The sequence below is a fragment of the Haemaphysalis longicornis genome, unplaced genomic scaffold (genome assembly GCF_048455015.1).
Source record: "Haemaphysalis longicornis isolate Haplotype H1 unplaced genomic scaffold, Haemaphysalis longicornis Haplotype H1 scaffold_7, whole genome shotgun sequence".
NCBI classification, from domain to species: Eukaryota; Metazoa; Arthropoda; class Arachnida; order Ixodida; family Ixodidae; genus Haemaphysalis; species Haemaphysalis longicornis.
The window spans coordinates 183,152,661-183,169,284 of NW_027526422.1; the positions used below are offsets into that span (position 1 = coordinate 183,152,661).

At 45.5% G+C, this 16,624-nt stretch overlaps 1 protein-coding gene across 1 annotated transcript; it reads right to left on the reverse strand.

Moving 5' to 3' along the window:
• Positions 1-15,066: 15,066 nt before the first annotated feature.
• LOC144146711 (uncharacterized) lies at positions 15,067-16,512 on the reverse strand. Its single transcript, XM_077678639.1, has one exon. It carries the CDS (start codon positions 16,510-16,512, stop codon positions 15,067-15,069), a length of 1,446 nt encoding a protein of 481 aa, XP_077534765.1.
• Between the last annotated feature and the right edge of the window lie 112 nt (positions 16,513-16,624).

The following is a 16,624-nucleotide window of genomic DNA, read 5'->3' on the forward strand; positions in this document are numbered from 1 at the left end:
CTTATCCGGCGCATCTCAACTGGCGGGAAACCACCCACCGTCGTCGTCATTCTGTGAACGGGGTAGCATAGACAGGCAGCTTAAATCGGCTTCGTTCTACAAACGGCGTTCTTGACTTTCGCAGGTTGGTGTTCCTTTTTTTAAATGCAGAGCATTTCAGTAACTCACGATGTCACCCTCGTTGTGCCGTCGTAGTCCGCACCGTCGTTGACCGCACCCCTCCCCCTACACTATATAAAATACTATCCGGCGCCAGGTTTCGATCCCTGGACCCTGCGGGCGGAACGCAATGTACATGGTGCTCTACCCACTTCGCCACAGAGCCGACACAGAATGGGACGCTATGAACGCGGCTTATATCGTTGACTCATTCAAATTACTGCTGACGAGCGCTCTCTCGTCAGCAGTTGCCACAGGTGCAACAACATTAACGTTACGCAAACTACTTAACGTCGTGCGCCCCCGGAAATGCTCTGCATTTGATCGTGCCCCTCGCGAGGGGGATGTTTGACGCCACCTCTTGCAAGACCGAGTGCAACCGCCGAGAACAAGGTCCCACGAGCGGCGCGCACGCCGTGGACTGGTGGCGCCATCTGTCAGCTGCGACACGAACTACCATCAAGGCAGTCAGAAAACCGATTGCGCGAAATACAAACTGGGCTTTAACAAAAGAACTTTCATTGGGTGCTGCCTCCATAGAGGTTTGGGATGTGACCAAAAATTAATTGAGGCTACTTTTCATTCTGCGATTTTAGTCATTTTCTACTGAACGAGTACTCTTAATGGGATTTCTGCCGTCTCTGCTGCTTCCGTAGTCGTAGTGCTCTATGTTCTTAGTCGTAGTGCTCGTAGTGCTCTATACCAAGTTGCTCTATGTCTGGAACTAAAACGAGGAGCCGGTCACCTGAAGCCAGTTTGTCTTGTAACAAACCGCTCCCAGCTAATGAGAACTTCTTAGTATGCTCTGAATGTCAACTCTCTTGTCATGTGGGAGGTTGTTCTGGCATTACTAGTAAGGTGTTCAAGAAGATGCCTCTCGAGAAGAAAGCCGCGTGGAAGTGCTCGACCTGTGTGAGCTCAGATAGCGATGCATCATCTGAAAATACGAAGTGTAGAAGGCCCAGCAATACTGAACTGTCCAACATCAGTGAAAAACTGGAACTACTTCTTCCACTCACCTTAAAAGTGGATGCCCTCCTTGGCATGAAGGTAACAGTTGCTGCCGTTGAAAAATCCGTAGAAATGCTTGCCAACAAGTATGATGAGTTTGTTGACAAGTTAGACAAGCTGGACAAAGCCATAACCGACCTGGAAGGACGGCTCGGAAAGCTAGAGGAGGCCAACTCTCCTAACAAAATTAAACATCTGAGACATGAATTGAATCAGTTGGAACAATATGGAAGGAGGTTGAATTTAGAAACTCTTGGACTTTCCGTGAAAACCAATGAGGATGTGCTAGCTCTAGTGAATGAGGTTGGGGCGTCACTGCAGCTTGACGAGATTACAGAGGGGGAGATTGAGGGCATCCATCGGCTGCCAGTACGTTCTGGGAAGGTACCTCCAATAATTGTTCGGTTCACGTCCAAATCCACGAAAGACCGTTGGAAGGCAAAAGCGAAGCAACTGAGGATGGGGGAGTCACCTGTCCGGTTTTTTGAGAACCTGACGCCTTACAACAAAAGGCTCCTGTGGCTCCCGCGTACAAAAGCTGCTGAGATGAACTACCAGTTCGCTTGGGAAATAAATGGAAATATTCTCGTCAAGAAGCAGCCCGGCGCCCCAAATATCAGAATTCTTTCTGAGGACGATCTGGAAAAAATCAAATGAAGGACTCGTGTTCGTTAACGGAAATAAGTGTATATAATGGATGGTTCAGTATACTCGACTGATTACTTTAAAGAGTATGTATCAGCAAACAAATGGACTCATCAGGCGTTGTCATTGTTTCATTTGAATGCTTGTAGTCTAAGAAACAAGACGGAACAACTTGAACTATTTTTCAGTGAACTTTCACTACAATGCAGTGTTTTGTGCTTTACTGAGACGTGATTCTCTTGTACGAGCAATGTCTGCCGTTTTGAGGGTTACGAGCACTTCGGTTTATTTAGAACAGAAACAAAAGGTGGCGGTGTTTCTCTTGATGTGAAGGCCGGTGTGAAGTGCTCGCTTGTGTCAGAATTTTTGTCAGTTACGAGAGATTATGAAATATTAACACCTAACTGCGCTGGCACTTTAATAACAGTTGTGTACAGGCCTCCTGATGGAACAATGAAAAATTTCTTCGACTGTTTGGAAAAACTTCTTCTTTATGTGTCCCTTTCAAAACTAAAATCAGTGGTTGTAGGAGATATAAATATTGATCTAATGTCGACCGGGAGTGCACAGTGCGAAGTTTTGACCACTATGTTATCATATGGTTATGACAACCTTATTAAGTGTGCAACATGAATTACCCCTCTTACTGAAACTTCTATTGATGTGTGCTTCGCTAATGCTGTACGAAACAAAGGGGCCTCTCGTGCATTGAGTGTAAATATTAGTGATCATTTACCTTTATTCTATGTTTTGAATTACCATATCTCCGTAGAATTACCCAACTATTTGCAGAAATTGAGAAAAATTAATGATGAAACTGTAGCTACATTTTAGTCTATGTTATCTCGATTAGACTGGTCTGATGTTTTAAATAAAAATGACGCAAACTTAGCGTTTTCAACTTTTTATTGTAAAGTTATTGATGCCTACCACAGAGCTTTTTCAACATATATTTTGAAGAGGCATAAAAAGGCTGGAAAACCGTGGATATCGGTTTCTATTTATAGTACTATTAGAAGAAAAAATAAATTATTTGCAGAGTTTCTCCAGACAAAAAATGTTGAAATATTTAAGGAGTTTAAAAAGCTTCGCAATGAAGTAAATACAGAAATTAAGAAAGCCAAAGATTCCTACTACAGACATAAGTTTGAAAATATTGATCAACAACACAAATTTTCGAAAGCTTATAATGAGCTGAACAATGCGGAAGGTAATACAGTACCTACAGAAATAAATGTCAATGGTGTAACGATTTCTGGTGCACAATTGTCTGACAAGTTTAATGAACACTTCTTGTCGTGTGGCCTCGCCCAACGATCGGCAAGAAAACGGGATCCCGTAACCTACATTAACTCCCGTGTTCGAGGAAGTATCTTTTTAAGGCCGTCGGACGAGTTAGAAGTAAAAAATATTATCGGTTCCTTGAATAATAATAGCGCAGCAGGCCCTGACGAAATCAAGGCTGGACCAATAAAAGCCGTAGCTTCTCTTATTGCAGCACCATTTAGCCATGTATGCAATTGTATACTTCGCGACGGAGTGTTTCCACATGAACTCAAGGTTGCCCGTGTGACGGTTCTTCCCGAAGGTGGTCCAAAAGATGATTTAAATAATTATCGTCCAATTTCGATTCTTAACGTTTTTTTCCAAAATTATAGAACGAGTAATTTTTACCCGAATAAATGAATACTTAGAAAGTTTGCAAGTGATAGCTCCCCAACAATTTGGTTTCCGAAAGAAAAAGTCGACTGAGTTAGCGTTATTAGGAGTTAAGGAAAAGCTGATAGAAAACATTGAGAATAAACTGTATACGGTGGGACTTTTCCTTGATATACGGAAGGCGTCCGACTCCGTAAAACACGACATCTTATTGGACAAGATAGGTCCACACGGCATTAGAGGAGTTGCACAAAAACTAATCAAAAGCTATTTGACAGATCGTAAGCAGTTTGTATTGCTAGGTGCCACGTCGTCCGATTTTCGTTCGATACAAGTGGAAGTACCCCAAGGATCGATACTCGGTCCTCTCCTTTTCTTGCTTTATATTAATGATATTCCCAATATTCCTCACACGCAAAAAATAGTTTTGCACGCAGATGAAACAAATGTTTTCTTTTCTGGAAGTGACCTAATGAAACTACAAATAGATGCGAATTGTTGGCTAGGGGAACTCTCTCATTGGCTTTACGCTAATGAATTGCAGTTAAATATAAACAAAACAAAGTACGTTATGTTCAGAGCCCGAAATACACCCCTGACAGAAAATTTTCAACTCTGCTTCCGCAATAACGTAATTCAATCCACTAACACTATTAAATTTTTAGGAGTGTTTTTTAACGAATATTTATCCTGGAATCAACATATCGATCATATAAAAATAAAATTGTCACGCATAATAGGCGCATTGTGGAAGGTAAGGAACCAAATTCCTGTAAGGTTTAGAACCAGTATATATTCTGCCATGATTCAGTCACATTTGCAGTATTGTCTACTAATTTGGGGCACTACAGCAGATTCCAATTTGCGTGCACTGTTTCAACTTCAAAAAAAATCTATTAGAGCATTAGAAAACTGAAGATATACGGATAGTGTTGGATATGTTTGCGCCAAATATGGTATGATCGATGTGTTCTAGCTTCACAAGCGCAAGCTTGCGATGTACATGTATTCACAGATAAAGGAAAGTCGGAAGGAGTTTGAACATGCATATCTAACCAGAAATCAGTTTTTCGAATTTAGAACTAGTAAGTACAAAACGCCGAAGATCCGAACCGATTACGGCTTTCAATGTTTACACCACCTAATTCCTAGCCTCTTGAATAAAAATAAGGACTTAATGGACATAATTGATCAATGCCCATCTCTTAGTTGCTTCAAGAAATCATTGACTTCGTTTGTATTTTGCGCGTGATGCTGTCTGCTTACGTTTTTGTTTTGCAATGTAACCGCGGTTTTGTATATCATATACGTTTTTTTTCTATATATAATCCCTAGTACCTATTCATACTGTGTGTACTTTTTCAGTGTTTCTATTGCAGTTGAGCTTGTTTCTGTTTCCCTGTTATGCAGAATGCATGGAGTCAGGAACCCAGACAGGTTCAGTTTGGCACCTTTTGTTCCTATTCCTTTAGTTTGCTGTTTGTAAGAAAGTGAGAATGCTAATAAAAAAAAAGGTTCCCCCTTTCCAGAGACTCTGTGGCGCTTGTCCCTGTCCAGCAGCTGTCGAACAGATTGCACTGGTCCTCCAAGTGCCCGCTGGACAGTTTTGGCTCCCACATTTCTGGATAGGAAGAGCTATTGTGCGGAGTTTACTATATAATTCGACATTTCCATTTCTTTTGGAAGCATTTGGCTTCCTGTTCGTACTTGTAACAACTTTCATTGTGTATATCTGGGAAAAATACCGCACGTGTTCATTTGCTCGTCAAGGTGCTGGTTTTTTTTCGTCTTTGCGCCCCAGAATAAGAGGGCTCTTTATGCAGCAAGGGAAAATTTTAAGTTCTAAACGTTTTTTGGTAAGGTGTTCGCCGTATTTTTCACATATAGGGAGGGCGTGCGAGTGGTCCGGCGTTCTGCGGACAGTGATGTTCCTTATTTCATCCTATTCAAGCCATAAAGCCATCAACAGGTTTCTTATCAAGAGGTTTCTTATTCACGTCGTTTCAGCAGACTCGTCCCTGTCATCTCAGCAGACTTGGCGAATTCGTAAAATGAAGCGCTGATGTTTACACGAGCTTACCAAATCCATAAAAACTTGGTGAACCAGTAAAAGAGCCGACGTCCAATTCATGTGCACAATTTTTGTCCTGCTTCACCAAAAAACAATTTAAACACATCCTTCTTGCGTTACCGACGGGTCGCTCGCAGAAGCAGTTTGGTGCAGCTACAGAGAATCTCTAAGAAAAGCAGCTGATGCCCAGTGTTATATTCAGCAAGCGACATAAGTGTTTTTTAGAACTGATCCTGTTTCCATTAGTGTAAGCGGAGGGAATCTTATTGATAGCCGCGGAGTAGCGCCCCACATTGCTGCATAATCTGCGAAAAACAATTAGAAACTGTCAGAAGCCGTTTATCTTGAATTCCCGGTCTTTAGCTTCTGGCATGGAGCGAGAATAAGATCCGTTGTTTCTCGGAGTCTAGTGAATACGGCGATGGCGCAAATTGCCGTGAGAAAAAGCACAAGCAACCATAACAACGAAAGGAGACCTCTGGCTGACGGATATATTTCAGCCCAGAATGAGTAGCCGATACGCCAAGCACAACTCACGAAAACCGCCTCACCGTTTGAACATATCTTCTTCTCATCTATCCCTAGCACCTTGAAGTTATATTGTGCACATGAGGGGAGTAACGCCAACATGTCCTAACTACGAGAAAGCGAAAGCACGCCTTTCTGGAATGTAGGTGGTGCCGTGGCTGCTCACCCGTGACAGTAACTCAGTGGGAATATATAAATTAGTTTTTGTGGCAATCGTATACGTGCCGTTCTATTATGTTGAAAGGATCGTGCGTATTTTATCTTTCTCGGCACCTGGTCCTCACACCCACCGAGCTAACGGAACTATTACGCCCCATATGCACCCAACGTAAAAGAATTCAGATCAAGATACTTCTTGCATGGTCCAGGCTATACTACGTAGTAGCAAGGACTTGGTGTCCTATACCCCTTTTAACGGCGAAGCTGTTCAACAATTCGTTGATTCTGGCATTTGATAAAACTCAGTGTAAGGAAAAGAAATCACCTCCACGGGCAGGATTAAAACATGGGTCTGGCAGATCAACGGAGTTAGAGTCAGTCGTCTTATCTTCTCGGCTAAGGCGCGAGATTCAGGCGGCGTACTCACTCGGCTGTGACGGTGGGGAAAGGAGTCACGTCAGCTTCTTGAAATAGAACACGTGATAGGGTACACGTTTACCTGCGGGCACCCAGATTAAATGTGAGCCTTTCGTTCATTTGCTCTGCTTCATTGATTTTCTGCTTTGCTTTTAAAGCAACAAAGATGGAGTGAACGTCGTTGCGTCAGCGAAGAAAAAGGAAATCAGCTGCCATCGTAGACTTATACCATAGTAACGGTTGCGAAGGTTACGTACAACTTGGCTACCTTCAAGTCTTACACGTTTCGGCACGGCGACAGGGCAAGCGTGCGTTGAGGAGAGGGCAACATATCGCAGTTGGACACGCACCCTCGCTCCCGAAACCTCTACTGCGCATGTCCGTCTCTTTTTCCCCTGCGCTGCCAGGTTGATTGATTGTGGTGTTTAACGCGCCGACGCAACGCAGGCGATGAGGCGCGCCGTAGTGGAGGGCTCCGAATTAATTTTGACCACCTGGGGATCTTTAACGTGCGCCGGAATCTCGAACACACGGGCGTTTTTGCTTTTCGCCTCCATCAGAAAAGCGGCCGCCGCGGCCGGGAATCGAACCCGCGACCTCGTGCTCAGCAGCGCAACGCCTTAGCCACTGAGCCACCGCGGCGGTTCGCGCTGCCAGGTGACGGCACCGGTATCTTCGGCCGTGCGTTCCGTGGTTCGTATTCCAATTGTCCTTGTACGTTTGAAATTCCACCTTTTTTACTGGCCGAAATGACTACACATGTTCTACTGGCACAACGTTGCTCAGGGCTCAGTAATAAAGTAGGCCATTTCGTATCTTTTTTGGGCGACGAAAAGTAAAAACACGGGCTTTTGTATTTATTCTTTTGCTCAGAATTACGGCCCGCGCGCCTGGCATGGACACCGACATCTGTGCGCGGCAGAGAAAGAGTACTTATTGAAACTCTGCTAAACTACCCCATTTCAAGCTTCGGGCAACAGTTGGTGTCATAAGGCCTCCTAGTGTAGAGTGTGCCCAAAGGAAGCGCATATTGGACGGTTGCTTTTGCTACCCTCGCAACGTGCTGCGTCCACGCAGATGAAGATACACCCGCACCAGTCTACACCGCAGAGAAGCATATACCAGCAGCAATGTAATGGATACCATTGTTTAAGAGGCAGGTACGCTGCGTTCGCACAATATTTGGGAGTTTGCGCAGGACTGCCATATTTTATATATCATTGCTTGATTCTGGCTGCTAACTTTGACTTGATCAGAGATATTTGCACATGTTTGTTTTAATTTATCTTTATTTTAAAAAGTAAGCTGATGCAAGCTTCTATCAAGCCATGATTCACTTGTGCCTACCTTTAATAATATTAAGTAATTTATAATATTAATAATTTAATAATATTAATAATAAGTTAATATCAATAGATACCCTTACGCATGCTACCTAGAAGCCTTGATTAGTTTTGGCTCTGCAATTTTGAAACAAGGTTAGTGACCGCCAACGGGGCCAAATCGGGAGGTCATACACAAAACGTAGCGGATAGGGAACTTTCGCTCTGAACGCTTGTTTCTCGTAGCATTGAAACAGTACCAGTCGTGCAGGCATAAAAACAATTTTTCGGCAAGCGGTACCGGCGTTGCGTGCGTCTTCTTAAGAATTTTTACAAGTGGAAGTTTGAGCGCAAAAATTCGACAAAGACACAGAAAGACCAGGCGGGACTAGACGGGACTAGCGCTAGTGCCGTCTGGTCTTTCTGTATCTTTGTCGAATTGTTGCGCTCAAATTTCTACTTGTAAACATGAACCAACTAGCCCAACAACAAGTTCTATCAAGAATTTTTCTAGGACGGGATCTGAATATGTGAATGTCTTTGGGCTGACAAATAGGGTATTCACTGTAGCTAGAATTTCCGCCGAAGAATTAGACTGCCCCGTCTTCTATAAAACTTGAATATAATATTGTCATGTAGCATAAGACGGTGCAGGTGTCTTTAGAAAATTTTTATTCAAGCAAACTTGTGTCCTGCTGAGAGCTCAAAGAATAGAGAAGCGGCGAAGGAGCAGTCAACAAGATACGTGTACAGGCTGGGGTCAGCGAATGCAATGCCGCGGCGTTTTCCCTGAAAGAAAACTTCGCATTGTTTAATTTCTTATTTTTAGTCAGTGAATATTATCACCTTAGTAATATTGCTAATTATTATTTTCACAGCACCTCAATGATTATTATCAAAATCATCCGAAGTGAACACTATCGCTTTCGGAGTATTTATTTCTGAATTCATCCAAATAGGTTTAGAACTCTGACAATGAAAGACGAGCAATATAGTTTAGTCGCGCAAATGAGATAGGTGGCGCGGCATACAAAAAAAGAAAACGAAACACGAGCTTCGCGTTTAATTCTGGTAAGCCAGCCTGGCGTGGCAAGAAGGTGGCAAAAAACTAAATAGTATACAAAACAAAAGCCATAATTTGCTCAATTGCCCCTTTCTCAGACGGCACCGACCAGCGGCGCCATTCTGGTAAATGTCCGTTTTGAAAAGGTCCGTTTCGCGGCCGTTTCGTCGTGACGTACTTCTGGTTAAGCAGAGGGCCTTTGATAATACCGTAACTAGTTTTTTTTTTTCAAACGCATTTTAACAAACTGAAATTGAAATCGTCTGCTCCGAGAAGCCGCTAATTACAGTTCCGGCGCGCTTCCATTACGGCATATCCGGTTGCTCGATTTTAGCCAATTACTACTCGCTCAAAACGAACACTTTTGCAAAGCACACAAAAGGGTCAAAACACAAGAATACCACCCCAGATGGTAAAGTAATACTAAATCGGTAGTAAAAACAAAAAAAAAATGTTCTTCCTCGGACGTAGTAAGGGCTGACGGAGACCACGTGGATAACTTGGGGCCGCTACCGTCTTCGTGATGTGGCAGAGTCAGCATCAGCGACACCCTCGTAAACAGGTTGGCCAGTACATCGTTCAATTACAGACACAGTGGCCTCGTAGAAATACAGGCGCGAGGATTCTCAGCGAGACAACCGTTTGTCCGCAACTACACTAAAAACTCGTTAATTCGCACTGCATTGGAACGAAACCTCAGTTGAAATTAAAGAAATTTCGTTCTAACCAAAGGGAAGCAAAAGCTGCACAATGCGATTGTGGAGCAGAAGAGCATGTTAGCAATTGAATACTTTGAAGGGGGCACGATTGAAGGATGCCTTTTATTCTTGAAGGTGAAAGTCAGTACTTTGTGCTCTTGCGAGCCAATGTAGCGAAAGCAGAATGTTCGCGTGCTCCACAACTCATGACGGGTGGTGTTCCATCCGGTCATTACTTCCGAGTGATGGCCGCTCTAGTGCTTCGTTGGCCACCTTCTCGTGGTCACTCATAGCCACAGCTAGGTGTTCTACGCATCCGACCTCATACAAAATGACATTTTTCAGCACGCCCCACGTCTTGATCTCGTATTCACATAAACGTAATCCGCAAAGGAACTTCTTCCCAAACGTCCACATTGGGCGTTTCAAACCGCTTTTACCGGATGTAACTGTTCGTTCCTTTCCGGAGGGAACGCAGCCTCGTGCGCAGTCAGGGGGGCCGCTTTGCTGGCCCTGCTCCAGGTTTCAAGCTGCCGGCACGGCGCCGCATATAGTTCGATTCATGCGTGGCCGGTGCCTCTCCTGTTTGAATGAACGGACATTTTAATACATATGCTTCTATGGAGACTCCGCCAGATCAAATCATGCACTTCGAATTACCAATAATTTCAAAAAATTTGAATTTGAAAAGTTTGAAAAGTTTGAAATATTGTGCTTTTGCTGTATTGGAAGATGACCGGACAGGAAGCTCCACCCCTAGTGGAAGTATGAGCACAAAAATGGTGAAGCGACGATCCCCTAGACAGTCATTGGTATATCCTGTTTTTGACGCGGGGGGCCGGGTAGAAACTTTATTTCCGCCAGGACAAAGGAGTTATTGCAGATGGTAGTAGAAGAGGACGATGAGGAACGAGGGCAGCCAATGGACATTGTGTGGGTGCAATCTATCATAACTTTCTTTTCCTTTTGCACAAAAGCTTCCTTTTCGCGACAAAGACAATTACACGTGGCAGTAATATCACGCGTGTATAGATTCACAGTTTACGCAAATGTACACAGCTTATAAAAAAAGCAACAGAGTACCTTCGAAGATATAGTGTGGAGGATGGGATCCTGGTAATGTTTTGTGACGCCATTGTGTTGGGCGGATTCTTTCACTGTTCTCCTGCGTTGCATGCCCATGACGTTTTCGGGCCCAATGCCATATTTGTGGTATTTATTTTTGCCTACTTTGGTAGCTTTGTAGTTGATTGATTTGCTTGCCATAATTATGGTGAGCTGAAACGAATTTCGTCATCATCTGATCTGACCTGAGCAATTAAGAAGGGTACTCCGGGTAATGTAATGCGCTTTATTAAGTAAAAACGTTCTGTAATTGGGTTAGAAAAATTTGGAACGCCCCATCTTGGTTCGAGCTACATTAAATTGTATAAAAATATCAGAGGAAGATAATTTGATATAAAATTTCAAAGGAAGTGAAATATTTCAACATGTATTACAGTAAAGCCCGCTTATATCGAACAGCGCGAGGATTGTAAAATAGTGCGATATAGCAAAAACTCGATACAGAACGTGAAGCAAAAAAAATACTTATATGAGAGCAATCTTGCCGACGGACTCACGAGCTTGAGCTCTTACCACCCTGCAGTTCACTATTGATAGGACAATTTCTCGGAAAGAAAACATTAATTGATTGGGGCGGAAGAACTGCGTGAGTGTAGCCTTCTTCTTGGAGCACAACGCTTTGCTGGTGACTGCTTGCTCCACATCTAAACAGTCGACACGCACAAGACCGCTGCCCTGAGTGGCACTGCAGTATCGCCGTAGCAGGGCCACGGCTGCGACGGCCTCGCTCGTGGTCGGAAGCGGTACGGAGTTCTCGGCGTCTTTGACACAGCGGAGACAAGTATAGATAAAAGCAAACAACGGTGAACCGAGCGAACCGAGCAACTGCGGGCAGCGAGTGGCGCGGACTTGAAGTTCGGTCACACCGCAGCCCGCAGCGGCCAATGTGGAGCTTTCAGCTCCAATGGCATGCATGCGTGGAGCAGGTCCACTCCGCCACAGCCGGTTTGGACGCGCCCGAGCTCGCGCGGGAGCCGCAAGCGCCACCCACGCCACCGCTGCGCGCCGATGTATTGCGGGAAAAACCTGTCGCATGCCTAAGGAGAGCAAAAAATCTCGCGTGGGAGAGTTCGATATATCCATTGTGAGGAAAATCACGTTCGATATAAAAAGTTTTGAATGCATGTAATTTTTGCCAGAATTATACACGGTTCGATATAGGCAATAATATAATATATCCGTGTTGGGTATAAGCGGGCTTAACTATATCTATAAGGACGTTGGCGGCAACAAGAAGCAAATATTGTTGAAAAAGTCAAAATTTAGAATTCTGTGGTTCGTAAATTATTCTTTACCACTTTACAAAAGGAATGCTTCCAACTACTGGCAATAGTAACTTGTTTCATAAGGCGTACCAGCCTCAAACAATGGCGGTGACGAAGCCAGTATCCAGGAATGGAAATTGTTTGCTTTTGGCCTCCATTTGAGTATGTGGCTGTGGTTACAGGTTTTCCATTGTGATATGTCACAACTACGGCAGGGGATGGAGAGTTTGACCTGGAACAAGAAAACAAATATATTCACGAATAGAATAGAAAGACATCACCTTAAACGCGCACATTGTCTTGTATCCGGTTCGATTATGTTATGTGTTTTTGTTCAATCGAAATGGAAGGCTTATATTCACGCTCATAAAACATTTCAACAATTATGTTTTTTTGGTGGTGTGATTACTTAAAGAACCTCCTAAAATAACCCGTGTGCTTTAGTGTTGCACGAAGGAACATTCTTCTTTGTGTGCTACGGGATCCACACTTGCGCGGAACGCAGGAACGTGTGGCTAGAACTGTGAGAATCGTTGAAGGTAGGAGACGTCGTTTAGACACAAACACTTATTTATTTAACGGTTGTAAGGAGCTACAATAACCGTGCCTCTTGTTAGGCTTCCGTTCGTGCCATCCCCCTTTTCTCTCTCCTCTCTCGTCTTCTCCTCATCTCTTGGCTTGGATTCTTTCGGTGGCGTGTTGCTATCTAGCCGAACCAAGCTCTTCGTTTTGAGTTTCGGTTTCGTTTTCCCACACATTCCCCCCCAAAATGACGGAAGTCATTTTCTTTTACTGCTACGTAATTTCCAATGGGTACACTAGCTGTATCGGTCGCTTGAGCGTTGACCCTCCGGGCATTCTCAGCAGGCACGTTAGGATCTTTCCATCTCGTCCTGGGAACACCTTTTGGATTCTTGCAAGGCTCCATTGCTGCCGGGGTAGTTGCGAGTCTCGAAGGAGAACCAAGTCCCCAACCGCAAGGATTTTCCCTTGGCGTCGTTTTCCGTTGTGGAGATTTCGCAACTCTGCCAAGTATTCCTTGGTCCATATACGCCAGAAGGCTTTGACGACCAGCTGTTGACGGGTCCAAAGCTTGTGCAGGCTGTCGTCAATATTGTCATCCTTAATCCCCACACTTGGTAGCGTTGTCAGTCGTTTTCCCGTCAAGAACAGGGAAGGACATAGTGGTTCCGGTTCCCCCGCCTCGTCACAGAGGTTAGTAAATGGTCTGGAGTTCAGTACTGCCTCTACTTCTGAAAGCACGGTTGCAAGCTCATCGAATGACAAATATCTTGAGCCAATTACTTTCTTCAGTGCAAGCTTGGTGGATCCAACGAGGCGTTCGTAGAACCCACCCCACCATGGAGCACGCTCAACTATGAACTTCCATTCAATGCGTGCGTTTGAGATGAAGTCAAGTGTTGCAGGATGGCGCAATGACTTCCAGAGCTGCGAAAGTTCGTTGTTTGCTCTTTTGGAAGACATGGCGTTGTCGCTGTATGTGACTCGAGGGATTCCTCTCCTGGATATGAATCTCCTGAGTGCCATCAAGAACGATTCAGTGGACATGTCTCTTACGAGCTCTAGATGAACAGCTCTGGTTACGGCACAAGTGAACAATGTAACATACGACTTGTGCATTGCGCTCTCTCCTTTGACCAGAACCGGTCCCGCAAAGTCGACACCCGTGACTTCGAACGGTTGTGCCTCGGTGACTCGGTCTCGCGGAAGCGGTGCGATTACCTCGGTGGCTGGACGAGCATTGAACCTCTGACAGGTCATGCACCCCTTAATTATTCCTTTCACCAGCTTAATTGGTGGCGTGCACGCACCACGTAGAATTTCTCTCTCAGCTGTACGAGTGTGTCCCGCACAACTCCGTGCAACACTTGAAGGTGACATCTTGAAACACTTGAAGGTGACATCTGCGAGCGATCAGCTCCGCTAACCGGTGGCCGCTTGTTAACGCGATGGGATGCTGTTCGTTGTACGGCTTCTCACTTTGCTGGAGTCTTCCCGTGATTCGGAGCACACCGTCATTGTCCATGAACACGGGAATATCTCGGAGTGGTGAGTCTGCGGGAAAACGTTCACCCGTTTGTGTGCATTCGATCTCTCGCTGCAGATCTTCACGCTGTGCTAGCCTTATCCAGTGTTTCTCGGCTTCGTCTAGTTCGCCTGTCCTTAACGAGCCAGATTCATTGCTGGTATGGTGCAACTTATGAACGTATCTCATAATCCATGCTGTTACACGGAGAAGTCTCACTGCTTCACTGTATCGTGTTATGTCCAGCACTGTCTGTGACGTGGAGCTTGTAGCCTGGAGAACTGCCGGAACCCTTTTTTCATCTGTTGCCGCCGAGGTGTTGCTGGGTGGCGAGTGATTCGGCCAGAAGTTCTCGGGCAACCCCATCCACTCAGGGCCTTTCCACCAGAGGGAACTTTCCACAAGCTGCTGACCGCTGAACCCTCGGGTCATGCAGTCTGCCGGATTTCCAGATCCAGGACAGTGTTTCCAAAACGCAGGGTTCGTGATGCGTTGTATCTCGGTGACTCGATTCTGCACGAACTGCTTCCATTGGGACTGTTCGCCTGTCACCCAGTGCAGGGCCACAGTCTAGTCTGTCCAGAGGTATGTCTCCTGCGGTCGTTCCTTCAAGTTGTTCGTTATGTATCGGCCCAACCTAGCTGACAAGAAACAAGCCATCAGCTCCAGCCTCGGCAGTGTCAGCTGCTTGATCGGTGCGATATTCGACTTGCCCATGAGGATACTAGACGTAGTATTGCCTTCCGCATCTGTAACACAAATGTACACCACTGCCCCGTGGGCCACAGGGCTAGCATCGGCGAACACATGTAGCAACGTTTTCTGCGGAAGTCCAGTCGTGGCAGCACGGTAGCAACGTTGCACATGCACTCTTTGCAGTTCGTTCAGTTCAAAACACTACTGCACCCACTTAGTGTCTAAGTCCTGCGGTAGCACTTCGTCCCACTCCACGTTTCGTTGCCAGAGTTCCTGGAATAGGGCTTTGGCTCTAACGGTGAATGGTGTCAGCCATCCAAGTGGATCATACAGTCGAGCTGTAGTTTTTAGCACAGTTCTTTTCGTGCTTGTTCCAGGATCGGGCGGTGCGCTCGTTGTCGGCGTGAATGTGAGCTCGTCGCTGATGGGGTTCCATGTTAATCCCAGCACCTTGAGAACACCCGAGAGGTAACCTAGATGCCTGGATTCTTGACCGTCGCTGATGGGTTCACTCACTTCCTTGCTGTTCGTTGCCCATTTGTGCAGTTTCATGGAGGCAGCATTGAAGATAGCATTAGCTTCCGTGTAAATCTTCAAGGCTTCTTCCCCATTTTCTGCTCCAGTTAGGAGGTCGTCCACGTACAAGCAGTCCGGTAGAATTCTTGCAGTGACGGGATACTCTCCCTCCATGCTTCTGAGGTGGTTCTTTAGCGTTGCTGTAAGTAGGAAGGGACTTGCTGTTGTTCCGAACGGGACCCTCGTCATTCGCCACGCCTGCACTTTCGGCTTCAATTCAGTCGTTTCTGGTGCGGTCTCGAACCAAAGGAATCTCAAGGCGTCTCGGTCTTCTTCTCGTATTCCGATTTGCAGAAATGCCTTTTCGATGTCTGCCACTAACGCAATTCTGTGCCTTCGAAAGTTAAGCAGTAGTCCAACGAGGTCAGTTGTCAGGTTTGGGCCACTTTCAAGGTTTTTGTTGAGCGACTTTGCGTGGTTTCCATGTGATGACGCGTCGAATACCACTCGGACTCTCGTTGTGTCACTTGCCTCCCGTATCACCGGTTGGTGTGGCATGTAGTATATCGGTCCGTTGCTCACATCCTCTTCAACCACAGCATCGGCCACGCCCTCCCTACAGTACTGTCGGATGACTTCATCGTAAGTTTGCAGCAGGTCAGGGTCTTTCTTGAGGCGGTTCGTTAGCTGCACCAAGCGTTTTTCCGCGACTTCCCTGTTATCTTTGAGTTCGGTGTTTTCCTTACAGGGAAGGGCAACTTGATATCTACTCCCAACTTGCTTGATGTTTTCGTCAAACGAATCAAGTAGTTGTTGTTCTGGACAACCAGCCACATCGTCCGTTACTCCTATCGACTCCAACGTCCAAAAGCGTTCTAAATAGTTCGAGGCATTAGAGTCGTCAAATGACACCTTCAGTGCAATTGTTTGCATGCACTGTGCTTCCCTGACTCTCGTTCCAACTGGGCCCTGTATGCACCATCCAAAAGCTGCTTCAACTGCTCGGAGATTTCCATCCAAAGCCTTCGATCGCCCGGTCACAAGATCCCAGTAATGTTCTGAGCCAATAAGGAGGTCAATATCCCCTTGATCTTGGTCACCTGTACGGTCAGCCACAGCCTCTGATCCCATGAGATCTCGCAGGTGGGCTTCTGGAATTGGAACCTTCTGGTCGCAGATCACTTCGGTTTCCAAAAACTTCAAGGTGGTGAACTTTCTTGTTCTGTGCCGTGACAGAAACTAG

Excerpts from the sequence above, each read along its gene's own strand:
- LOC144146711 (XM_077678639.1), bottom strand. The coding sequence starts at position 16,512 with ATGGGATCAGAGGCTGTGGCTGACCGTACAGGTGACCAAGATCAAGGG.